We start from the raw sequence: 27313 nt of genomic DNA, 5'->3' as shown, positions 1-27313 counted from the left end.
TTCTTAGGACCCTTTCAAAGATTTTTATGATATGGGATGTTAGTGCTATTGGTCTGTAGTTCTTTGCTGTTGCTTTACTGCCCCCTTTGTGGAGTGGGGCTATGTCTGTTGTTTTTAGTAACTGTGGGACGACCCCCGTGTCCATGCTCCCTCTCCATAGGATGGAAAAGGCTCGTGATAGGGGCTTCTTGCAGTTCTTGATGAACACAGAGTTCCATGAGTCTGGCCCTGGGGCAGAGTGCATGGGCATGTCATTTATCGCCTGTTCGAAGTCATTTGGCGTCAGGATAACATCGGATAGGCTTGTGTTAATCAAATTTTGTGGCTCTCTCATAAAAAATTCATTTTGATCTTCGACTCTCAGTCTGGTTAGCGGCTTCCTAAAAACTGAGTCATATTGGGACTTGAGTAGCTCACTCATTTCCTTGTTGTCATCTGTGTAGGACCCATCTTGTTTAAGTAGGGGCCCAATACTGGACGTTGTTCTCGATTTTGATTTGGCATAGGAGAAGAAATACTTTGGGTTTCTTTCGATTTCATTTATGGCTTTTAGTTCTTCCCGCGATTCCTGACTCCTAAAGGATTCTTTTAGCTTAAGTTCGATGCTTGCTATTTCTCTGACCAGTGTCTCCCTACGCATTTCAGATATATTGACCTCTTTTAGCCGCTCTGTTATTCTTTTCCGTCGCCTGTAAAGGGAGCGCCTGTCTCTTTCTGTTTTACATCTACTCCTCCTTTTTCTTAGAGGAATAAGCCTTGTGCATACATCGAGTGCTACCGAGTTAATCTGTTCTAGGCATAAGTTGGGGTCTGTGTTGCTTAGTATATCTTCCCAGCTTATATCGGTTAGGACTTGGTTTACTTGGTCCCACTTTATGTTTTTGTTATTGAAGTTGAATTTGGTGAATGCTCCCTCGTGACTAATCTCATTATGTCGGTCTGGGGCTCCGCGCATACATGACTGAACCTCAATTATGTTGTGATCTGAGTATATTGTTTTTGATATGGTGATATTTCTTATCAGATCATCATTGTTAGTGAAGATGAGGTCTAGTGTATTCTCCAGTCTAGTAGGCTCTATTATTTGCTGGTTTAAATTGAATTTTGTGCAGAGATTTAAAAGCTCGCGTGAGTGTGAGTTTTCATCAGAGGTGCCTCCTGGTGTTATTACTGCAACAATATTATTTGCTATATTCCTCCATTTTAGGTGCCTTAAGTTGAAATCCCCCAGGAGCAAGATGTTGGGTGCAGGAGCTGGAAGGTTTTCCAGACAGTGGTCAATTTTTAACAGCTGTTCCTGGAATTGCTGGGATGTTGCATCCGGAGGCTTGTAGACTATCACAATGACTAGGTTTTGGTTCTCGACCTTTACTGCTAAAACTTCCACTACATCATTTGAGGCATTTAGCAGTTCTGTGCAAACAAGTGACTCTGCAATGTACAGGCCAACCCCCCCCCTTTTGCCTGTTCACTCTGTCACATCTGTATAGGTTGTAACCTGGGATCCATATTTCGTTGTCCAAGTGATCCTTTATGTGGGTCTCAGTGAAAGCCGCGAACATTGCCTTTGCCTCTGCAAGCAGTCCACGGATGAAAGGTATTTTGTTGTTTGTTGCTGGCTTTAGACCCTGTATATTTGCAAAGAAGAATGTTATCGGACTGGTGGTATTGTTGGTACTGGGGGGGGATTTTTTTTCCGGCATTAGTATCTGTATCTGTTGGTTTGGAGTGGAGGCCATCGACTGTGGTTCCACTCCAGGAATGACTGGATTTGGTGTACGATTTCTGCCATTTCCTGCCAGTTTTTTTTCCTTCCTGGCACTAAAAAAACTCTCCCTCTTGAGTGGCTGTGGCTACCCAGGTTTTCCCATGGCCTGGATGTTTTGTATCTTTTTGTCCCCTTTAGATGGTATGCCTGGCAATTTAAGTTATAGCATAGTCTTTCCTGTACTGAAGAGGTACACAGTTCAGGGTGAAAAAGCTTACAGGAAGGGAGTTTGCATTTTCCTGTTGTCATATGGGCATGGCATTTCCTAGGGTGGTCATAGTTGCACGTCCCATCAGTTTTTCCAGATTTCCCATGCCAGCAGATACCGAGTGCATAGTATGTGCACAGGCTTGGTTTCCGTTTGCCTTGGGTTTCTGTGACTGTATTCCCTGTTGGTGCATGTTTCCCTGTCTTACTTCTATCCTCCCTAGCACCAACAATGGAGCTCCCACCATTTGTTTTTGGTAATATATCCTCACTATTGCTAGTGGAGTCCTCTTGTTTGCTATTTCCTGCGGTATTTCTAGTTTGCAATATTGGTTTTATCTTATCTTTGACTACACTTGTTTCCCTACTATGGCTCCTGTCCCCTATGAGGTCATTCATATGTATTCCTTCCTGCGTATAATTCCCGACTACCTGGACAAAATCTCCAGCTTCACCATTACTGTCTCCCAGGACAGCATCTCCAGCTTCCCCATTACTGTCTCCCAGGACAGCATCTCCAGCTTCACCATTACTGTCTCCCAGGACAGCACCTCCAGCTTCACCATTACTGTCTCCCAGGACAGCACCTCCAGCTTCCCCATTACTGTCTCCCAGGACAGCACTATCAGCCCCCCATTTACTGACTACCAGGACATCATCTCCAGCCTTACAGTTTGTGACTTCATGGCCAGTATCAAGGGCAGTACCATTCAGCCCGGACTTTTTATGTTCCCATCTGTTGTAGAAAGCTTCCAGGTTTTCTATGAAAGCAGCTTTGATGTTGACCTCTTTTAATACCCTTGTGATTTTAGTCCACAGATTTATCTCATTTGGGCATACCCAAAAACACTTCCCTGTTTTAATACTGCTTGTAGCTAGTTCTTGGATATCTGCACAAGGGGCGTGACACCAATTTCCACAGAAATGACAATTTATGCATGTGGAAGCCCGTTTGTTTGACTGACCACAGACTACACACAGCTTCATAATGATTTGAATGGTTGATTTACTGCAATTCTACTAGCAACCTCTTGAATATTCTATTAATAACCTGCTAGGTGGTGCACAACGAAACCGTTTGAAACCAGTCCAGGGTTCGGACCAGTCAAGGGTTCGGACCAGTCAAGGGTTCGGACCAGTCAAGGGTTCGGACCAGTCAAGGGTTCGGACCAGTCTATCTGATCTGATCAGTGGGTCACTTATTTAAACCATACTGGTCGGTGAATTGAGCTAACACATGAAGGATCTACTGGAAATTATCTACCCGAGTAATATGTGATTTGATTGATACAAAAGTATAACTTGCGTGTTGAAGAGCCGGTGACTGCTGGCACTCCTACAATGACGAACGGTCGAGCCTCCACCTTTGTTTATCAATCGCTGTATCTAGCTTCTCTATTTTTTTTTTTTTTCGGCTCCACCACAATAAATGCTATATTATCACTATAGTTGACTGGTGCAAATTTTGGAGGAAGGGCGCTTTTTCTGTAGTAATAATTGCTTCTCGTTGTGTATATTGCGACCGCTGGTAACTACAGGTTATATGAAATTCACAGTAACGTCTGGTATTTCAAGAAAAAGAAACTAATGAAAGTCACTCCACTCCACTAAGTACCATTATAATACTGGTTAGTTGCTACTACAACACTGTATTCTGCTATTCACTGGTATCACTAGATTATATGCGAGTACACTAGCAGGCCAGGAAGATTTTAATTAAAAACAGCTGACCTGTGGTAAGTTTCTGGCGACTTCTGGCACCTGCCTCTATAGGCTTATCACTTCATTTACAAATTCACCTGTTTTCAAATGACACTTTAGCCTTTATCATCAATATACTAGGGAGCCACTGTAGTATACACTATACACTATGTATACTCAATGCTTTCAGGGAGACTTTCTTTCCTCTGACACAAAGTTCAATATTATTATTTTTCCACACGGGACAGGCCTATGCTTTAGATTTGCAACCTTTTATTTTTAATGTTGCAGTGCAGGTAACTAAGGTTTGCAGGTTTTTAAGTTCCTTACTATTAATAATAATCTGATATATTCACTGAACCATCCATAGGAATATACCAAAAGATGAGTTGCATGAATACCAAAGCCATGAACAATTAAGTTTACCTGTACAGCACCTCAATACATTTTAACATCTTCCATATACAGTAGTGTAGTATAATACTTTAACAAACAGGTAGTAAAACCTTACCTGATACAGAGATTTTGTGACTCTGAAGGTTTGAGTAAACTGAGAGTCGCTCAACTCTGTATTTAATTCAAGAGGAGGCTCGGTCTTGGAATTATCTTTCAATTTTCTTAGTCTCCGAGGTCTCTTGCTATTCTAAAATTGAAAATAATAATGAATTTAAGAGAGTAACACAGTATGAATAGCATGTATGAATTTGGAAGTAAACATCATTAAGCTGACTTACTAAGGTGGATGCATGCTTCCTCTCCTAATTAGAGAAAGAATGAAATTTTCTACCTGTTTTGGTAGAGGGAATAGAGTAATATGCCTCATGGTGTCTCCTAACATATAAGAGAGACACTAGATTCCTGAGTTGAGGAATCTTTATATGGACTTTGAGGCAAAACGGTAAAACAAACAACAGGGTCTTTGTTTACATAACTAAACACCTGTCAAAGAATTTAAATGCCTTCACACTAAACAACAACAAAGAGAAAATGAGTGAATTGATAAAGAGAAAGACAAAATTAAAACAAAATTAGACAAGACAGGAAAGACTGAAAGACAAACTGAAAAAAAAGAAAATTAAATCTGAAGGGTGAAATAGACATTAATATAGAGTTCTCAACATACAGAAAACACTACAAAAAGTTAGCTGATATTATAAACAAAATACAGATGAACGAAGACTCGGTAAAGAATGCAGTTAATTTTTTTTTTTAACACACCGACCATCTTCCACTAAGGCAGGGTGACCCCAAAAAGAAACACTTTCACCATCATTCATTTTACTGTATACAGCATTCTGCATTTTTGTTATTTATAAAAACATGAACACCTTCAAAATGTATATTCAACAAAGTAATGCAAATGACCTGCCTATAGTGGGTCAGCAGGTTTGCTGTAGTGTTCCTCTACTCTATGCTTATGATCTTGTGTATACCTGACTATAATGTGCTACATTCCTCTATCCTGCCTATATATTGTACTATCACCAGGAAGGATCTATTAGACCTGAAAAGGCCTGATGTGCAGACAAAACATTGTCTAAATAGTTTCCAATTACTGCTTGTGTGTCTTTGTCATCTGCAACATGTAAGGTTATAGAAAGATATGAAAGAATAAATAGAGATGTTTTAGTACCTTCAACATGGTTAACAAGAGGTCACAGATATAAATTAAAAAAATAAAGTTGAAGAGATACTAGGAAACATTTTTTTACAAATACAGTGGACCCCCGGTTAACGAACTTTTTTCATTCCAGTAGTATGTTCAGGTGCCAGTACTGACCGAATTTTTTCCCATAAGGAATATTGTGAAGTAGATTAGTCCATTTCAGACCCCCAAACATACACGTACAAACGCACTTACATAAATACACTTACATAATTGGTCGCATTTGGAGGTGATCGTTAAGCGGGGGTCCACTGTAGTGGTGGAAGAACGGAATAACTTGAAATAGTAGGTAGTAAGTGCTACAACCACTGAAAATTTTCAAAAATTATATTCAATTCAATTCAATTCAATTCAATTCAATTCAATTCAATTCAAAGTTTATGCTCTATAAGGATTACAATGCCAAGTTTACAGAATTTGGATATTGTGTGGTTTACATGTAGTAAAATAATAATTACAGAGTGTACCACTAGAACACCTAGCATGGCTAGGCATTTCGGGCAGACTTAAATTAAATCTTAAGTTTAAAATATTACAAAATTATGAGGTAAGTTGGTATTATGGCTAAGTGACTGAATACTAGTTTGTGAGTTTAGCAATGTGAATGCTTTTGTTTTGGCACTATACATAGTTTCAGTATTGGAGTATCACAGGCCAACTTATGACTAGTTAAGATTCATTATTTTGAGATTGAGATTGATATTTCTGTTTATGGTCAAATGGGTGAGTGAGTGTAAGTGTTAACCACCAGGTGGTATTCGTGTAATTAGTTGACAGGGTGTATCAGAGAGATAAGATGTTTTCTGATGGTAGTTTTGAAGGTGATGAATGTGTCTGCAGTTTTAGAATTTTCAGGTAGGGTGTTCCAGATTTTAGGGCCTTTGACATACATTGAATTTTTGTAAAGGTTTAGTCGGACACGGGGAATGTCATAGAGATGTTTGTGTCTGGTGTTGTGCCTGTGGGTTCTGTCGCAACTATCAAGAAAGCGTTTTAGGTCAAGGTTAATATTGGAATTTAAGGTCCTGTAGATGTAGATTGCACAGTAGTAAGTGTGGATGTACTGAACAGGGAGTAAGTTTAGATCTATGAAGAGTGGGGGGGTGTGTTGCCAGGGATGGGATTTAGTGATTATTCTTACTGCGGCTTTTTGTTGGGTTATTATTGGCTTTAGGTGTGTTGCTGCAGTTGAACCCCAAGCACAGATAGCATAGGTGAGGTATGGATATATAAGTGAATGGTATAGTGAGAGAAGGGCAGTTTGCAGCACGTAGTATCGTATCTTGGAGAGGATCCCAACCGTTTTGGATACTTTTTTGGTTATGTGTTGGATATGGGTGCTGAAGTTCAGGTTGTTGTCGAGGTATAGGCCTAGGAATTTGCCCTCATTATGCCTGGCAATTAGAGTGTTGTCGATCTTAATGTTAATTTGCGCATCTCCTGCTCTGCTACCAAACATAATGTAGTAGGTTTTGTCAGTGTTAAGCGTAAGTTTATTGGCTGTCATCCAAGTCGATATTTTGATCAGCTCCTCATTAACAATGGTGTTGAGGGTGGCAAGATTAGGGTGAGAGATGACATAAGTGGTTTACTAATGTTTGTCAAGAGGAAGGTAGGGTAGTGGTCTGTAGTGCTATCTGTGATTATCCCTGATTTAAGGGGGGCTAGTATATTGGTCCATATGTGGTCTATTATGGTTGCACTTGTTTCAGTGAGCCTGGTTGGTTTAGTTATTGTTGGTATGAGAAGTGTGTTGTTCATATTGTTGATGAAATCAGTTACAGGCTGATCATCTAGTAGGCCAAGGTTGATGTTGAAGTCTTCAGCTAAGAGTAGGTGGTGCTTATTCATTTGTCTGTTTGTTATTATTGCCTTTAGTTTCTCACTGAAATTTGGGATGTTTGTGTGGGGTATCCGGTAAATGGCACCGATTGTTATAGGCGTCTTAAGGTTTTTTACAGTAAAATTAGCAAAAATGTATTCTCCATATTCATCACTAAAGCAAGTGGTGCTAATACAAGATAATTGGTTAGAGTAATAGATTGCAATACCACCCCCAAGATGGGACACCACAAACATAGCTCTGCTCCTGTAGCTATAAATAGGTAAAGGAAATAAGTAAAACAATGTATAATTACTATGCTATGAAATCTGACCATTTTCCACAGCTGGGAAATGAGAAAAAACTTTTGTTAATAAAGTATGCAGTACAGGATTCTATTTTTCAGGAACACATCTCCAGTTTTATAATGGGAAATGCATTTCAATATATGACCTTTAATTTTGATTAAACAGCTGGTTACTGTTAAATGTATCTCCATTGTTAAGCAGGGAAACCTCTAGTCTCATTATGCATTAGGCACTGAATTAAAATAGAATAATTTTTAATGAAAGCATTCATAAATATTAACTCTCAAAATTGATTAGTGTAAATATTTATACCTGGAGAGGGTTTTGGGGATCAATGCTGATCATCACTACTGAAAAGATATTTTAAATAAAAATAAGCAAAGTAGAGGATGATATATGCAATTTATTATTATGCTATGGATTATATAAATTAAATTATATTATATAATGAATCTTAAAATTCTTCATGTACGTGGTTTTGTTTAGGACAATGACATTCCAACTGGTTAATCTAAAGAATACAGTAGTATTTGAAAACTGTATTTAAAGAGGAAACGATTTTATCTGGGAGTGCATATTCACTGGAAAGAGAGAGAGAGAACTCTTTCACAGAGATATATCTTATGCCATCATCTCTAGGTTCACTTATGACAAGACTCAGGATAGCAATAAAATATGTAATTACATTAACAAATTTATCTTCCTTTAGACAAGTTAGTATGTTTCTGTAAAAACATGTCAATTAAAATGTTATACGTATAAGAAACATACTGGATTCTTATGATGATTGCAATGATCTGAATCCTCTGGTAGCTGGATGTATATCCTACGCTCTCCCTCAGTACGATTTTCCTTAAGAGCAAGACGAAGAAGTAGGGACTTGATTCTTCTTGCATTCACTGTATGTTTATCTACCTGAAATAAACAACTCATTGCAATAGTGTAGCTTTAAATGCTTTCTTATTACAAAGTAATAACAGTATTCAGTTAAAAAAAAAAAACTGTGGTAATATTTTTTTAAAGAATAGGCCTTACACAAAGCATAAATAAGAAGAAATATAGAAGAACAGTCTCATATACAGTGGACCCCCAGTTCGTGAAGCCATCGTTATCCGATAAATCCGGTATCCGAAGCATTATATCGCAAAATATGTGCCTCGGTTCCTGTTACAAAACCCGGTATGCGATACGATTCATACGAGACGTGTCCAGTGTTTACAAGCCAGCCAGTGTGCGCGCATCTAAGGATACATTCGGTACATTCTATATTATCCATATTATCACTATTTTTGGTGCTTGTTTCTGCAAAATAAGTCACCATGGGCCCCAAGAAAGCTTCTAGTGCCAACCCATCGAGACCAAGGGTGCTAATGACTATTGAAATTAAGGAAATGTGTGCAAAGTGGCTTGAAGTGCAAACCTTTTTTCATGAAAATCACCCTGACAGCTACTGCAAGCCATGTTGGCAACCTGTACACTGACAATGTTGTGAACCACTTTAGGAAAGTCATAAAGGAATGAGAGGTACAGGCCTCTATGGACAGATATGTCGTGTGACAGAAGTCCAGTGACTCTCAAGCTGGTCCTAGTGGCATTAAAAGAAGAAGGGAAGTAACCCCGGAAAAGGACTTGCTACTTCAAGTCCTAATGGAGGGGGATTCCCCTTATAACTGCTAACACCATCCACACTCTCCCCTCCTCCCATCCCATCAATCATCACCAGATCTTCATTAAAGCTAAGTGTCAATTATTCTATTGTGATTATTCTATTGTTATTATCTGAATGTATTCAGATATTTGGGAGTGGACGTGTCAGCGGATGGGTCTATGAAAGATGAGGTGAATCATAGAATTGATGAGGGGAAAAGGGTGAGTGGTGCACTTAGGAGTCTGTGGAGACAAAGAACTTTGTCCTTGGAGGCAAAGACGGGAATGTATGAGAGTATAGTTTTACCAACGCTCTTATATGGGTGTGAAGCATGGGTGATGAATGTTGCAGTGAGGAGAAGGCTGGAAGCAGTGGAGATGTCATGTCTGAGGGCAATGTGTGGTGTGAATATAATGCAGAGAATTCATAGTTTGGAAGTTAGGAGGAGGTGCGGGATTACCAAAACTGTTGTCCAGAGGGCTGAGGAAGGGTTGTTGAGGTGATTCGGACACGTAGAGAGAATGGAGTGAAACAGAATGACTTCAAGAGTGTATCAGTCTGTAGTGGAAGGAAGGCGGGGTAGGGGTCGGCCTAGGAAAGGTTGGAGGGAGGGGGTAAAGGAGGTTTTGTGTGCGAGGGGCTTGGACTTCCAGCGGGCATGCGTGAGTGTGTTTGATAGGAGTGAATGGAGACAAATGATTTTTAATACCTGACGTGCTGTTGGAGTGTGAGCAAAGTAACATTTATGAAGGAATTCAGGGAAACTGGCAGGCCGGACTTGAGTCCTGGAGATGGGAAGTACAGTGCCTGCACTCTGAAGGAGGGGTGTTAATGTTGCAGTTTAAAAACTGTAGTGTATAGCACCCTTCTGGCAAGACAGTGATGGAGTGAATGATGGTGAAAGTTTTTCTTTTTCGGGCCACCCTGCCTTGGTGGGAATCGGCCAGTATGTTAATAAAAAAAATAAATATATTGCATTAAACTTAATATATCATGTGGTAAAAGTTTTTTTTCATACTTTTGGGTGTCTTGCACGGATTAATTTGATTTCCATTATTTCTTATGGGGAATATTGATTCGCTTTCCGATAATTTTGGTTTACGATGAGCTCTCAGGAACGGATTAATATCGTGAACCCGGGGTCCACTGTATTGCACATTAACATTTCAAGTTTTCAACCTCCTTAACTGTGGGTGACATACACAAAGGACCTCTCTGTGGATAACATATCAATACAAATTTTTGTAGGCCTTAAACTTACTGATAGTTGCTATGTTATTCCTCAGATCAACTGTTTAGGCATCCTACCACCTTGCCATGCCTAGGAAAAAGAATGTAGGTTTACATGGGTCCATGCAGTGGATTCCTTGGAAGAATTTTAAATCAACTGGGTTGTGTAAACTTCATCCCTTGTAATAGATGTGATACCTTTTATTTAGGGCAAACTGGCAAATCTCTTGAGACCAAAGTTTAACATAAATATGCAATATCTGATGAACAAGAATCCAGTGCTTTGTTCATTCATGTAAGGGAAAACGGTCCACTGTGAAGAATGAACTAATACCAATGAATTACTTCCCTATACGTTTAACAAGCCGATGTGTTTGATGTACATATACTCAAAAATTCTAGGGGCTTCAAATCAAGCAGGAGAAAGCTAGTAGGCCCACATGTGAGAGAATGGGTCTGTGTGGTCAGTGTGCGCTGTATAAAAAAAATCCTGCAGCAAGCAGTGCATAATGAGAAAAAAAAAAACGACTGTGTTTTTGGATTAAAACACCAATTTTGAGGTGTATTTTCGTATAGTTTTTATGGTTATGTTCTCGTTTTCGTAGTTACATTTGATAGAATGGAAAACATATAGAAATGGAGGCGATTTTGATTGGTTTTACTATGAAAAGGACCTTGAAATGGAGCTCAAAGTAGGGGAAATGTTTGATTTTTGCCGATGTTCAAGAGTAAACAAATGACGTTATTGTGCAATAAATGTCCAACTAGCCATTCTAATATTAGGTCATGAATGGGTTGACATTATTAATACAATTATTACAATACTGCAGTAGTCCACATAATAGTAAATCTTCTATTTTTTGTCTGAATAAAAATTCAAAATAAAAAGCAAGAGTAATATCAGAGGGAAATTTAGACATGACTGATGAACAAAGAAAATGGTATTTTAGAGGCAGGAATGTCTGCATTGTTTATTCTGGACCCTATTTTGAAATTGGCATATTTTTTAATTTGCGTGAAATTGGCCAAATTGCAAATTTCTGACCACGTTATTGGGTAGTTGAAATCGGTAAATGGGCAGATTCTTGTACTCAATCGATAGAACAAATGGAGTTCTAAAGAAATAGCTATGAGTTTGGTCGACTGGAACAATGGAGACACCTCAGGATTTGAGGTTGCGACAGTCAAAGAGTTAACACATCGGCCGATTCCCACCAAGGCAGGGTGGCCCGAAAAAGAAAAACTTTCATCATCATTAATTCCTTCACTGTCTTGCCAGTGGGGTGCTTTACACTACAGTTATGAAACTGCAACATTAACACCCCTTCTTCAGAGTGTAAACACTGTACTTCCCATCTCCTGGACTCAAGTCCAGCCTGCCGGTTTCCCTGAATAGCACGTCATGTATTAAAAACCATTCGTCTCCATTCACTCCTATCAAATATGCTCATGCATGCTTGCTGGAAGTCCAAGCCCCTCGCACACAAAACCTCCTTTACCCCCTCCCTCTAACCCTTCCTAGGCTGACCCCTACCCTGCCTTCCCTCCACTACAGATTTATACACTCTTGAAGTCATTCTGTTTTGTTCCATTCTCTCTACATGTCCGAACCACCTCAACAACCCCTCTTCAGTGCTCTGGATAATAGTTTTGGTAATCCCACACCTTCTAATTTCCAAACTACGAATTCTCTGAATTATATTCACACCACACATTGCCCTCAGATATGACATCTCCACTGCCTCCAGCCTCCTCCTCATTGCAACATTCATCACCCATGCTTCACACCCATACAAGAGTGTTGGTACAACTATACTCTCATACATTCCCCTCTTTGCTTTCACAGACAAAATTCTTTGTCTCCACAGACTCCTAAGTGCACTACTCACCCTTTTTCCCTCATCAATTCTATGATTCACCTCATCCTTCACAGACCCATCTGCTGACATGTCCACTCCTAAATATCTGAATACATTCACCTCCTCCATACTCTCTCCCTCCAATCTGATATCAAGTCTTTTGTCACCTAATCTTTTTGTTATCCTCATCACCTTACTCTTTCCTATATTCACTTTTAATTTTCTTCTTTTACATACCCTACCAAATTCATCCACCAACCTCTGCAGCTTCTCTTCAGAATCTCCCAAAAGCACAGTGTCATCAGCAAAGAGCAACTGTGGCAACTCCCACTTTGTATTTGATTCTTTATCTTTTAACTCCACACCTCTTGCCAAGACCCTCACATTCACTTCTCTTACAACCCCATCTATAAATATATTGAACAACCACGGTGACATCACACATCCTTGTCTAAGACCTACTTTTGCTGTGAAATAATCTCCTTCTCTCCTACATACTCTAACCTGAGCCTCACTATCCTCATAAAAACTCTTCATTGCTTTCAGTAACCTACCTCCTATACTATACACCTGCAACATCTGCCACATTGCCCCCCTATCCATCCTGTCATATGCCTTTTCCAAATCCATAAATGCCACAAAAACCTCTTAATCCTTATCTAATTACTGTTCACTTATATGTTTCACTGTAAACACCTGGTCCACACACCCCCTACCTTTCCTAAAGCCTCCTTGTTCATCTGCTATCCTATTCTCCGTCTTACTCTTAATTCTTTCAATAATAACTCTACCATACACTTTACCAGGTATACTCAACAGACTTATTCCCCTATAATTTCTGCACTCTCTTTTATCCCCTTTACCTTTAAAGGTAAAAATATTTTTCACAAAAATACAGTGAGTGTTCTTTGTGAAATGAACAATTTGTTTTGATGTTAGACAAATGTATGAGTAGCACAGGCTTTTGTGAGGTATTACCTCACTGGATGATGTCACCTTCTCTGAGTGAGGTGTCACCTTAGGGTTTAACATTTAAAATGTGCTTCTCTTGCCTCTTCTTCCTAGTCCTCTGAAGATGTGCATCAGCACACGAAAGCACTCAGGTTTTATTTTATGTTTTCACTGTGGTATTTTTACGTACGTATTTGCAATCACACGTTTTATTGTAATTTCTTCCATTGTATACTGTATTTTATGACTTTGAAGATGCTATTTCCCCCCCCCCCCAAAAAAAAAAAGTCTTGAAAATTTATTTAGTCTTGGAAGCCAAAGTACCATTTATCTTTTTTTTTTTTAATTTAGCCAGTCAAAATTGGGAGGAGTGGGGGGGGGGGGGGGGTAATGTCCTCGACACCGGAGTGTCTTGTTCACTGTAAAATACTGTATTCCATGTGGGGCTATGCCAGGCTAAACTGTTTCCTAAGTTTTGAGTACTAAAACACTTGAGAAACATCTCGTATCATAAGAAACTAGTGCACATAGTGTCAGACACTGAATTTAAAAAAAAAGACTTCAGCTATTTGCCTTAGAAACAAACTTTGTGTACCATGACAATGTTGCTGGCAGCATGTTGTATTCTGCCAACCTCAACGTACCATAAAATGGTAAGTTATTATCACATTTTATTTATCTTTGTTTTATCCTACTTAGAAAAATGTGTTCTTTTAACCTATAATAAAAATAGTTTTTCACAATTTTCCTACACATAGAGCACTGAGAAACCATAGAAATTGTCCAGATTATCTGCACCATTAAGTCTGAGGAAGCTATGCCTCTTTGAAAATATCTGGAGTTGATAGATATGCTTACATGTGATGATAAGGTCATGGAAATGGGACATGTGTTTGGTGTTAGAGAATGAACTATTCATTCAATTTGAGACAATGAGGTGAAGATAAATGAGCATGCAATGAGTAACCCTGATTGTGACCTGCTGAATTGAATCTCTAAATGGTTAATACAGATAAATAATATAGAAAAATTACCATGTTTAGTGAACAGACAACAAAGTAATGTGCTCCACTTAATGCCCTTATGATCAGGTTAATAAAAGGCAAAAAAAAAGAAAAGTAGTACTATAAAAAAAGTGTGCGAACAGGAAGGTAAGCCTGCACAAGAGTATTTACTTACTTATGGATGGTTAAACATTTTAAATTGTGTAGCTCTCTGCACAATATAAAATTTAACATAAAAAATGTGTATGCCACCCATGCTACTGCTGGGAATTTTCCTGCCCTGGAACTATGACTATTAATAACAACACTGGAACCATCTACTGCAGCCCAATAGGGCCACAGTAACTCTCTCCAATGACATCAAGATCAATATGAAAGACCAACCATATTTAAGCTATGAAAAAATTATTTTATATAGCTTTTTAGCAATACATACCATATGTACTTATTAACATGCACTGTGCTAATCCATTACACTACGTCAACAAACAATGATAACTACAATGTAAGATAACAAAAACTTTATTACTTCTGATGAGATAAATTAAAAAATATGGTTTAGTGTTGTAGAGGTGTCAAGAATGCAACTCTACTTTATCCAGAATATTCTTCACTTAACATATCAAGGTTTTATATATAATGTCAATGTCAAGAACATAACCCATGCGATATGTAAGAATCTACTGTAATGTATTTTTTTTTTTTTTCAACAAGTCGGCCGTCTCCCACCGAGGCAGGGTGACCCAAAAAAAAGAAAGAAAATCCCCAAAAAGAAAATACTTTCATCATCATTCAACACTTTCACCACACTCACACATTATCACTGTTTTTGCAGAGGTGCTCAGAATACAACAGTTTAGAAGCATACACATATAAAGATACACAACATATCCCTCCAAACTGCCAATATCCCAAACCCCTCCTTTAAAGTGCAGGCATTGTACTTCCCATTTCCAGAACTCAAGTCCGACTATATGAAAATAACCAGTTTCCCTGAATCCCTTCACTAAATGTTACCCTGCTCACACTCCAACAGATCGTCAGGTCCCAAGTACCATTCGTCTCCATTCACTCCTATCTAACACGCTCACGCACGTTTGCTGGAAGTCCAAGCCCCTCGCCCACAAAACCTCCTTTACCCCCTCTCTCCAACCCTTTCGAGGACGACCCCTACCCCGCCTTCCTTCCCCTATAGATTTATATGCTTTCCATGTCATTCTACTTTGATCCATTCTCTCTAAACGACCAAACCACCTCAACAACCCCTCTTCTGCCCTCTGACTAATACTTTGTATGTCTTTATAAAAATTTCAAGTTATAACATTCTTCAAGTAAAAAATTTTTTTTTTAACAAACCGGCCATATCCCACCGAGGCAGGGTGATTTAAATAGAAAAACTAAAGTTCCTCTTTTCAAATTTCTTAATGTATACAGAAGGGGTAAAACTTGTAATGATTAAATTAAATTAGCAGTTGTGTTACAAAATAAATTGGCATCACTCAATGTTGAGTATAGGTACAGTATTTTATATTTATAAGCAAACAAAATTAAAACTATTATGTACTTCATTAATACATCTTGGCATCACTATAACATAATATAGCTGAATTAAAAGATGTACTGTACGTATTAGATTAAGTTGAACAACACAAGACAAAACAGAAATTTAAGTTATTAGGGATTGTGAATCCCTAAAACCACTCCAAAAATGTATTCTGTAATACCTTAAACATAGGAAACTTTACAACATCCTTCATTACTATTTTTGCCGGACAATTAACTTTCTTGGAGACAGGGAGCCGGCGGTATTTAATCTTCAGCAACTCTACCTGAAAAGGATAATCAGTGTTTAATATTTTAAAGCACTTCAAAGAATTTACATATTTAACCCTTTCACTGCATAAGTTGCAGGTCACTGAATTTTGCTATATTGATTTGTGGAGCCTTGTCTATTTAACCCAACTGTAATTAGGATCTTACGAGATGGTGGATGGAAATTGTGTAAATATGTATTAACCAAATGTGCCTTTAGCATTTGTGATAGTCTGAGCACAGGGAGTATGATTATGCTTTATTGCAATTATATTTTATGCCATTTCTTACATCCATTAAAAAAATTCTTAACTCATTTTGAGGTGTGATAAATGGTTTAAAACCAACACGTTGAAGATTGAGACACTAATGGGAATCTTTATTGAAGAAACATTTTGCCACACAGTGGCTTCATCAGTCCAATACAAATCAGAAGGGTGTAAGGATAGGAGGTGTTTGAGGTAATCAATCCCTCACCCTGGAGTCGATGTGTTCAGTCCATCAATCTTGTGGAAAGTACAACATAGGGCCATAGAAGAGGCTTATATACTGTAGTCAGGTGAGGCAAAGCAGGAAGAGGCCTCACCTGACTACAGTATATAAACCTCTTCTACGGCCCTATGTTGTACTTTCTACAAGATTGATGGACTGAACACATTGACTCCAGGCTGAGGGACTAATTACCTCAAACTCCTCCTACCCTGACACCCTTCTGATTTGTACTGGACTGATGAAGCCACTGTGTGGCGAAAAGTTTCTTCATTTTGAGGTTATTTGTGCACAGAGTTAGGAATCCATTAATGATGTTCAAAAAGACTGAACAATTCTACCTGTTAGGATGTACAATGTGAAAATCATCAAGTGTCTTATCAGCTATGTTGTGATGACAATGTAGGCCTGCAGACTACATATAGTAATTATAATTCAAAACAGTGTTACACTCACTGGTACATGTTACTGTGTTCAAGATAATTGAATAAATAAATACATCAATAAATGAATAAATAAATATACTTCTTCTTTCAATAAACTGGCCATATCCCACTGAGGCAGGGTGCCCCCCCCAAAAAAAAAAGTTTCTCTTTATAAATTTAGTAATATATACAGGAGAAAGGGCTTACTAGCCCCTTGCTCCCGGCATTTTAGTTGCCTCTTACGACATGCATGGCTTATGGAGGAAGAATTCTGTTCCACTTCCCCGTAGAGATAAGAGGAAATACAGTGGTACCTCGGGATATGAACAACTCAAAACTCGAACAATTATGTAAGTGCTTTTGTAAGTGCATTTTTTGGGGTCTGAAACAGATTAATCTAATTTACATTATTCCTTACGGGAACAAATTCGTTTGGTATCGGCACTCAAACAGCCTTCTGGAACGAATTAATTTCGTATCCTAAGGTACCACTGTAAACAAGAACTAGTAAGGAAACCCAGAGGGGTATGCAGAGGCGTCGCTAGGGTTGGTGTGACCCGGGATGGAATCATTGGTATCACCCAGGGCAGCATCTTTGGTGTCATCCCCATGAAATCCAAGGGCGGGGGATAGGGGTAGTAAACTCCAGTTACATAACTGCTGCATGACCAGTGAGTAATGTTTAGTAATGAGAACTTTATTAATTGTTATTATTAATTTTGTTTTATTAACAAAAAGCCGATTCCCACCAAGGCAGGGTGGCCCGAAAAAGAAAAACTTTCATCATCATTCACTGTCTTGCCAGAAGGGTGTTTTACACTACAGTTTTTTAAACTGCAACATTAACACTCCTCCTTCAGAGTGCAGGCACTGTACTTCCCATCTCCAGGACTCAAGTCCAGCCTGCCGGTTTCCCTGAATCCCTTCATAAATGTTACTTTGCTCACACTCCAACAGCACATCAAGTATTAAAAACCATTTGTCTCCATTCACTCCTATCAAACACGCTCACACATGCCCGCTGGAAGTCCAAGCCCCTCGCACACAAAACCTCCTTTACCCCCTCCCTCCAACCTTTCCTAGGCCGACCCCTACCCCGCCTTCCTTCCGCTACAGACTGATACATTCTTGAAGTCATTCTGTTTCGCTCCATTCTCTCTACATGTTCGAACCACCTCAACAACCCTTAATGATAAAATAAATAATCGTAGTAATATTGAGGAAACATAAACTCAAATACCACTTTGAGTATAGGCAACAGATCCTACATGTTTTCATCTTCAACAATGAAAAAAAAGCTTGAAGAATAAAGAAAAACACTAGTTCCGATTTAATCCTGAGTACAGGTAACATCTCAAAGAATCTGACATTTCATTTCCTTGCCTTCAATCCTGCAAAATCATCTATCATATCATCAAAATCAATGATTTTCCCTATATAGGCCTATTTGTACTGTGTAATCCTATAAAAGACTATATAGAAACAGAATTTTTCTCTTAGGTTGGTGCAGCATGGTTTTGGTCATTAGTGTTACCTTCTTTAGAGGCTCTATGGTGTCACCCCCTAAATGGTGTCACCCGGGGCGGTCCGCCCCCCACCCCCGCCTTACGACGCCTCTGGGGATATGTGTATATATATGCTGGTACATGCATGTGTAGCATGACCTAAGCGTAAGCAGAAGTAGCAAGACATACCTGAAATCTTGCATGTTTATGAGTCAGAAAAAAGACACTAGCAATCCTACCATCATGTAAAACAATTACATACAGGCTTCTGTTTTACACTCACTTGGCAGGATGGTAGTATCTCCCTGGGTGGTTGCTGTCTACCAGCCTACTACCTAGGAAATAAATATACATAATGTAAATATGTGTGTACTCACCTAATTGTACTCGCCTGAGTGTGATTGCAGGGGTTGAGCCACAGCTCCTGTCCCCACCTCTTCACTGGTCATTACCAGGTCACTCCCCCTGCTCCATGAGCTTTATCATACCTGTGTGTATGTGAGTGTGCATGAGCACACAAGTGCGTGTGCAGAAGTGTATGAGTGTGTGTGCACACATGACAGAGGAGATTTAAGTTCGTACTGCAGGCCATGCTAGATGCCATTAGGGAAGAAGAGCTTCTGAAATGTTCTGAGAAGTGGCAAAGGTGATAGGATCAGTGTACAGTGTAGAGTCTCCCAAAGAGAGTACAGGTGCTGTACTTCAAGGGAGACAACTTCAACTAGTTGATCAGGCAAGCCTATACACTTTTTTTTTTCATGGCAGTCCAGGAACTTTTTGATAGCACTTCATAAGTCAGGTCTCCTCCCACCAAGGCAGGGTAACCAAAACACATTCAGCATAACTTGTCTATCTGACTTTCCAGAAGTACATTAATGTTACATTCAAATGACCTTCCAAATAGCAACATCCCCCACCTATGCTTCAGAGTGTAACCACTGTGCTTCCCACTTCCAGAACTCAAGTCTAGTTAACTGGTTTCCCTGTAACCCTTCATAAATGGTATATTGCTGCTCACTCCAAGACTGAAAATTAGGAAACTCCATGCTTACATTTCTTTTTGCGTAGTGCTTCTGTTTCTGGTAAACATTTCTATCAATTCCATATTGACATTCTAATAGTTTGCTGCCAAGGAGAATGTATGGGATGCCATCATACATTGGAGTGTAGTTTTCAGTTTTAATCTTTTGTTCATCTTGATGCCAGAGAATTTTATGGTTATCTGCACACCAATCTGAAAAAAATTCTTGATTATGTTAAGCAGTTTAATAGTAGACATTATAGCTATTATATAAAATATAAATTTGCTTTGACTGAAATAGCTTGTTTTAACAAATAACCATATTAAAATTCAACACATATCCTCTAAGATCAATCTGAATGGCCATACAGTGATATTTCTTTTAAACCTTAATCTGCATATAGGAAAGTCAACTCACACTATTACAAAAATCACAAAATTCTGCATAGCGCTAAAATGTACAGCATGTTATATATATAGTATTTGTTGTTTTTCCTCACAGGTATTGAAGTATTTATGGTATTTACACTGTGTTTATAGACTGATTATAATTTTTAAATGCATTTCAGTGTCTGGTACATCCTGTAGTCTCACCATGAAGCAAATCTCCCAATGTGGCTAAATTTTACAATGTGTACTTTATACCTTCCTTGGGGTGCAAGGTAAAATTGCTAAACATGGATAATGCTGTATTAAATAATATGTTAAATATTAAGACTGACCTACTGTACATATTTACCATAAACCTTATTGTAAGAATAAATATCAAAGATCAAATGCAATGGGGATATGTACAGTACATATTTAGTGCCTATGGGAAAAGACTTTATTTTTTAATATAACCTATGTTATATTATGTTAATAGCTTAACATAATATAAACCTGTATTCCCTGGAACGCAGGAGGGAGAGATACATGATTATATACACCTGGAAAATCCTAGAGGGACTAGTACCGAACTTGCACACGAAAATCACTCACTACGAAAGCAAAAGACTTGGCATACGATGCACCATCCCCCCAATGAAAAGCAGGGGTGTCACTAGCACGTTAAGAGACCATACAATAAGTGTCAGGGGCCCGAGACTGTTCAACTGCCTCCCAGCACACATAAGGGGGATTACCAACAGACCCCTGGCAGTCTTCAAGCTGGCACTGGACAAGCACCTAAAGTCAGTTCCTGATCAGCCGGGCTGTGGCTCGTACGTTGGTTTGCGTGCAGCCAGCAGCAACAGCCTGGTTGATCAGGCGCTGATCCACCAGGAGGCCTGGTCACAGGCCTCTCTCCAGGTAAACTCCAGGTAACCTGATGTTACCCAGCTTAACCTAACCAACCTTAACCAACCAATAAGTCACTCTGTCTGACTTTTTTGGGTTATCCTAGGTTCTCTACACATATGCTGCTATGTATGATAATTCTATCTAACTGTATTTGTGTATACCTGAATAAACTTACTTACTTACTTACTTACTTACTAGGTTAGGTTAGGTTTGGTTGGGTTGGGCCACATTACATTATTTTTACTTATCAAGATAAAGCTTCTTTCCTATTTGTTAAAAACATAACTGACAACTTTGCACAATATACTTACATATTTACAAAGATTTACCTACCTGGAGTTTACCTGGAGAGAGTTCCGGGGGTCAATGCCCCCGCAGCCCGGTCTGTGACCAGGCCTCCTGGTGGATCAGAGCCTGATCAACCAGGCTGTTGCTGCTGGCTGCACGCAAACCAACGTACGAGCCACAGCCCGGCTGGTCAGGAACCGACTTTAGGTGCTTGTCTAGTGCCAGCTTGAAGACTGCTAGGGGTCTGTTGGTAATCCCCCTTATGTATGCTGGGAGGCAGTTGAACAGTCTCGGGCCCCTGACACTTATTGTATGGTCTCTTAACGTGCTAGTGACACCCCTGCTTTTCATTGGGGGATGTTGCATCGTCTGCCAAGTCTTTTGCTTTCGTAGTGAGTGATTTTCGTGTGCAAGTTCGGTACTAGTCCCTCTAGGATTTTCCAGGTGTATATAATCATGTATCTCTCCTGTCTGCATTCCAGGGAATACAGGTTCAGGAACTTCAAGCGCTCCCAGTAATTGAGGTGTTTTATCTCTGTTATGCGCGCCGTGAAGGTTCTCTGTACATTTTCTAGGTCAGCAATTTCACCTGCCTTGAAAGGTGCTGTTAGTGTGCAGCAATATTCCAGCCTAGATAGAACAAGTGACTTGAAGAGTGTCATCATGGGCTTGGCCTCCCTAGTTTTGAAGGTTCTCATTATCCATCCTGTCATTTTTCTAGCAGATGCAATTGATACAATGTTATGGTCCTTGAAGGTGAGATCCTCCGACATGATCACTCCCAGGTCTTTGACGTTGGTGTTTCGCTCTATTTTGTGGCCAGAATTTGTTTTGTACTCTGATGAAGATTTAATTTCCTCGTGTTTACCATATCTGAGTAATTGAAATTTCTCATCGTTGAACTTCATATTGTTTTCTGCAGCCCACTGAAAGATTTGGTTGATGTCCGCCTGGAGCCTTGCAGTGTCTGCAATGGAAGACACTGTCATGCAGATTCAGGTGTCATCTGCAAAGGAAGACACGGTGCTGTGGCTGACATCCTTGTCTATGTCGGATATGAGGATGAGGAACAAGATGGGAGCGAGTACTGTGCCTTGTGGAACAGAGCTTTTCACCGTAGCTGCCTCGGACTTTACTCTGTTTACGACTACTCTCTGTGTTCTGTTAGTGAGGAAATTATAGATCCATCGACCGACTTTTCCTGTTATTCCTTTAGCACGCATTTTGTGCGCTATTACGCCATGGTCACACTTGTCGAAGGCTTTTGCAAAGTCTATATATATTACATCTGCATTCTTTTTATCTTCTAGTGCATTTAGGACCTTGTCATAGTGATCCAATAGTAGAGACAGACAGGAGCGACCTGTTCTAAACCCATGTTGCCCTGGGTTGTGTAACTGATGGGTTTCTAGATGGGTGGTGATCTTGCTTCTTAGGACCCTTTCAAAGATTTTTATGATATGGGATGTTAGTGCTATCGGTCTGTAGTTCTTTGCTGTTGCTTTACTGCCCCCTTTGTGGAGTGGGGCTATGTCTGTTGTTTTTAGTAACTGTGGGACGACCCCCATGTCCATACTCCCTCTCCATAGGATGGAAAAGGCTCGTGATAGGGGCTTCTTGCAGTTCTTGATGAACACGGAGTTCCATGAGTCTGGCCCTGGGGCAGAGTGCATGGGCATGTCATTTATCGCTTGTTCGAAGTCATTTGGCATCAGGATAACATCGGATAGGCTTGTGTTAACCAAATTTTGTGGCTCTCTCATAAAAAAATTCATTTTGATCTTCGACTCTCAGTCTGGTTAGCAGCTTGCTAAAAACTGAGTCATATTGGGACTTGAGTAGCTCACTCATTTCCTTGCTGTCATCTGTGTAGGACCCATCTTGTTTAAGTAGGGACCCAATACTGGATGTTGTTCTCGACTTTGATTTGGCATAGGAGAAGAAATACTTTGGGTTTCTTTCGATTTCATTTATGGCTTTTAGTTCTTCCCGCGATTCCTGACTCCTATAAGATTCTTTTAGCTTGAGTTCGATGCTTGCTATTTCTCTGACCAGTGTCTCCCTACGCATTTCAGATATATTGACCTCTTTTAGCCGCTCTGTTATTCTTTTCCATCGCCTGTAAAGGGAGCGCCTGTCTCTTTCTATTTTACATCTACTCCTCCTTTTTCTTAGAGGAATAAGCCTTGTGCATACATCGAGTGCCACCAAGTTAATCTGTTCTAGGCATACGTTGGGGTCTGTGTTGCTTAGTATATCTTCCCAGCTTATATCGGTTAGGACTTGGTTTACTTGGTCCCACTTTATGTTTTTGTTATTGAAGTTGAATTTGGTGAATGCTCCCTCGTGACTAGTCTCATTATGTCGGTCTGGGGCTCCACGCATACATGTCTGAACCTCAATTATGTTGTGATCTGAGTATATTGTTTTTGATATGGTGACATTTCTTATCAGCTCATCATTGTTAGTGAAGATGAGGTCTAGTGTATTCTCCAGTCTAGTAGGCTCTATTATTTGCTGGTTTAAATTGAATTTTGTGCAGAGATTTAAAAGCTCGTGTGAGTGTGAGTTTTCATCAGAGCTGCCTCCTGGTGTTGTTACTGCAACAATATTATTTGCTATATTCCTCCATTTTAGGTGCCTTAAGTTGAAATCCCCCAGGAGCAAGATGTTGGGTGCAGGAGCTGGAAGATTTTCCAGACAGTGGTCAATTTTTAACAGCTGTTCCTGGAATTGCTGGGATGTTGCATCCGGAGGCTTGTAGACTACCACAATGACTAGGTTTTGGTTCTCGACCTTTACTGCTAAAACTTCCACTACATCATTTGAGGCATTTAGCAGTTCTGTGCAAACAAGTGACTCTGCAATGTACAGGCCAACCCCCCCCTTTTGCCTGTTCACTCTGTCACATCTGTATAGGTTGTAACCTGGGATCCATATTTCGTTGTCCAAGTGATCCTTTATGTGGGTCTCAGTGAAAGCCGCGAACATTGCCTTTGCCTCTGCAAGCAGTCCACGGATGAAAGGTATTTTGTTGTTTGTTGCTGGCTTTAGACCCTGTATATTTGCAAAGGAGAATGTCATCTGACTGGTGGTATTGTTGGTACTGGGGGGGGATTTTTTTTTCTGGCATTAGTATCTGTATCTGTTGGTTTGGAGTGGAGGCCATCGACTGTGGTTCCACTCCAGGAATGACTGGATTTTGTGTACGATTTCTGCCATTTCCTGCCAGTTTTTTTTCCTTCCTGGCACTAAAAAACCTCTCCCTCTTGAGTGGCTGTGGCTACCCAGGTTTTCCCATGGCCTGGATGTTTTGTATCTTTTTGTACCCTTTAGATGGTGCGCCTGGCAATTTAAGTTATAGCACAGTCTTTCCTGTACTGAAGAGGTACACATTTCAGGGTGAAAAAGCTTACAGGAAGGGAATTTGCATTTTCCTGTTGTCATATGGGCATGGCATTTTCTAGGGTGGTCATAGTTGCACGTCCCATCTGTTTTTCCAGATTTCCCATGTCTGCAGATACCAAGTGCATAGTATGTGCACAGGCTTGGTTTCCATTTGCCTTGGGTTTCTGTGACTGTATTCCCTGTTGGTGCATGTTTCCCTGTCTTATTCCTATCCTCCCTAGCACCAACAATTGAGCTCCCACCAGTTGTTTTTGGTAATATATCCTCACTATAGCTAGTGGAGTCCTCTTGTTTGCTATTTCCTGTGGTATTTCTAGTTTGCAATATTGGTTTTATCTTATATTTGACTACACTTGTTTCCCCACTATGGTTCCTGTCCCCTATGAGGTCATTTATATGTATTCTTTCCTGTGTATAATTCCCGACTACCTGGACAAAATCTCCAGCTTCACCATTACTGTCTCCCAGGACAGCACCTCCAGCTTCACCATTACTGTCTCCCAGGACAGCACCTCCAGCTTCACCATTACTGTCTCCCAGGACAGCACCTCCAGCTTCACCATTACTGTCTCCCACGACAGCACCTCCAGCTTCACCATTACTGTTTCCCAGGACAGCACCTCCAGCTTCACCCTTACTGTCTCCCAGGACAGCACCTCCAGCTTCACCATTACTGTCTCCCAGGACAGCACCTCCAGCTTCACCATTACTGTCTCCCAACCCTAATGAATGGTATTTTTATTTAGCCTCTTATTACCTACATAAAACAATTTCCAAAACAAATAACTATTTTTCCCATGCAACAACAATATGGTTGTTAATTATAACATAAAATGTTAACAGATTTCTGGCCCAGGAACTGTACATGACCTATTATAGGAATAAATAATTCATAAATACACTATAAAAACCAATTAAATTAATAAAATGACAAGAGTACATACTTGCTGGTGCTAGTTACATACAGAACCCTCCACTGAAGGATAATATCAAGCTTTCTCTAGACCCATCAGTGACTTGAGGAATGTCAGCAAGATCATTAACATTAAGATTTTGTTCAGATTTTTAACCTTGAGAATTAACCACAATGGAAAACCCCATATAGTCCATGTATCATTGGGGGACTGTCAGCCTCATTTCCACTGGGGTCCTTTAATTTTCTCACCTACGATGCAACCCATAATAGTCAACTAACACCCAAGTACCTATTTACCACTAGGTAAATGAGCTGTAGGTGCAAAGAAACATGCCCAACATTTCACCTATACCAGTTCTATCTCTATCAGTGTGCGAGATGAGGATGCTACCAACTGAGCCACTAGGCAGTCATACAAATACCTTATTTCTTTTATGCAGTATAATGTATGTACTAGTTATATGAAGTAAAATACTGTTAGGAACAAAAGAAAGCCTCTAGCATGCTGTGAATTTTGGGCGAACTAATCCGAATGTTTAAAGACTACATAAGAACTAGACATAGATTATTGAGTAATTCTTAAATGTACAAAAAAAAAAAAATAGAGAGAGGGGTAGCTAAATGAGCAAGACACTTGTATCTTAGACCTGATTTACAATATACACTAATTTTAGCATAATGTATTTTAGGAGTTGTTATGTCTCGAATTTTAAAAAGGTTTCACATATTGTGCAACATTATCAATTCCTAGCAGATACAACTGGAAATAAGTCACTTACATTTTTTGGAGGGAGGGGGGGGGTTATTCTAGGTAATTTACACTATGTATGATAATTGTACTTATGTGTACCTGTACCTAAATAAACTTATAATTGTGGGCTTTTGATTGTACATAAAATACAATAACTTACCATTTCTTCCAAAACTCCTTTGCACTTTGTAACAAACAAATCGAGACATTGTACGTTCCTGAAATAGCGTTAACGTTTCATTCGCTTTTTCCACTGAATTAACATACCCAAAAGTAGGCTTCAGCATAGTGTCAAAATAATCGTTATAGGAATGTGTTGAGGCACTGCACTCTATGTCACACACGTTTCCCGGAGCAGTCATCTCTAGGTCGTTATTAACAGTGATCTCTGCATTAATAACAGCTTCCTCAGGAGTGTGTGGATCTTCCACTTTGATAGTGATAGACTCTTCCATGATGGAGTATATGAAGCACTCTTCCACCTCCTATGTTTACCTCCTCTACTCTACTAGTCTCCACGCTAATATCACCGTAATAAACTAATAACTCATGAATACACTCACTAACTAAAAAAAATTAATAGCAGATGTAAGCATGTATAATAATATTAAAAATACATACATTAGCAGCCAATAAAAAATAAAAATATTGAAGTATAAGCAGTTTTATAACAAGATAATATTATATCGGTGAGGCTGGGTTAGAAAGGTTGACACTGCCACCGTTACTATCTACAACACGTTCTACTATACCTTCTTAATATATTAATTAAATTGCAATGTAGAATTTTTTTGTTATACAAAAATGACAGGAAAATCACAGCTTTTGATGGATTATGACAGGAAAACCATCCCGTGTGATGGAGTATGGCCCATAATGCCTAGGCATAATAGAGGCTCTCTGCACTGCAACCCATTGTTGTAAATACATAATCTCAATGTACCATTTGCAAAGACATAAATAAATAAATAAATAAATAAATAAATAAATAAATAAATAAATAAATAAATAAAAATCATCTCAGGTGATGGAGACTGGCAGGAAAACCATCCCGGGATTTTAGATTTTTAGATTTTGCCACCGAAGTGGCTAGTTTATTGTGCACCCCATATCCATCCTGTGGACGGTAGCGCAAGAGCATATGGATGGCCGGGCCACCACTTGGACAAGGCCCGGGCCGGGAGAATACCGGCGAATCTTTAATAATAATAAATAAGCATATGGATACACAAAAGGCCTATGAACTAGGCCCC

At 39.5% G+C, this 27313-nt stretch overlaps 1 protein-coding gene across 3 annotated transcripts in view; it reads right to left on the bottom strand.

Moving 5' to 3' along the window:
* Positions 1–26947, bottom strand: part of LOC128697447 (uncharacterized) — a 46915-nt gene extending 19968 nt beyond the window's left edge. The window contains exons 1-5 of one of the 3 annotated variants that reach the window (XM_053789116.2): positions 26813–26947; positions 19448–19629; positions 15889–15993; positions 8244–8387; positions 4188–4319 (exon numbers count right to left, since the gene is read on the bottom strand). In XM_053789116.2, the coding sequence (XP_053645091.1) occupies positions 4188–4319; positions 8244–8387; positions 15889–15993; positions 19448–19555 (489 nt within the window). In that variant the 5' untranslated portion in view covers positions 19556–19629; positions 26813–26947. Of the gene's footprint in view, positions 1–4187; positions 4320–8243; positions 8388–15888; positions 15994–19447; positions 19630–26220; positions 26615–26681; positions 26777–26812 lie in introns of those variants that run through there. The other 2 variants (XM_053789117.2, XM_053789114.2) reach the window with 2 other exon arrangements.
* Between the last annotated feature and the right edge of the window lie 366 nt (positions 26948–27313).

This window comes from Cherax quadricarinatus, chromosome 44, assembly GCF_038502225.1.
Source record: "Cherax quadricarinatus isolate ZL_2023a chromosome 44, ASM3850222v1, whole genome shotgun sequence".
Taxonomy (NCBI): domain Eukaryota; kingdom Metazoa; phylum Arthropoda; class Malacostraca; order Decapoda; family Parastacidae; genus Cherax; species Cherax quadricarinatus.
This window is presented reverse-complemented; position numbering and strand designations above follow the sequence as displayed.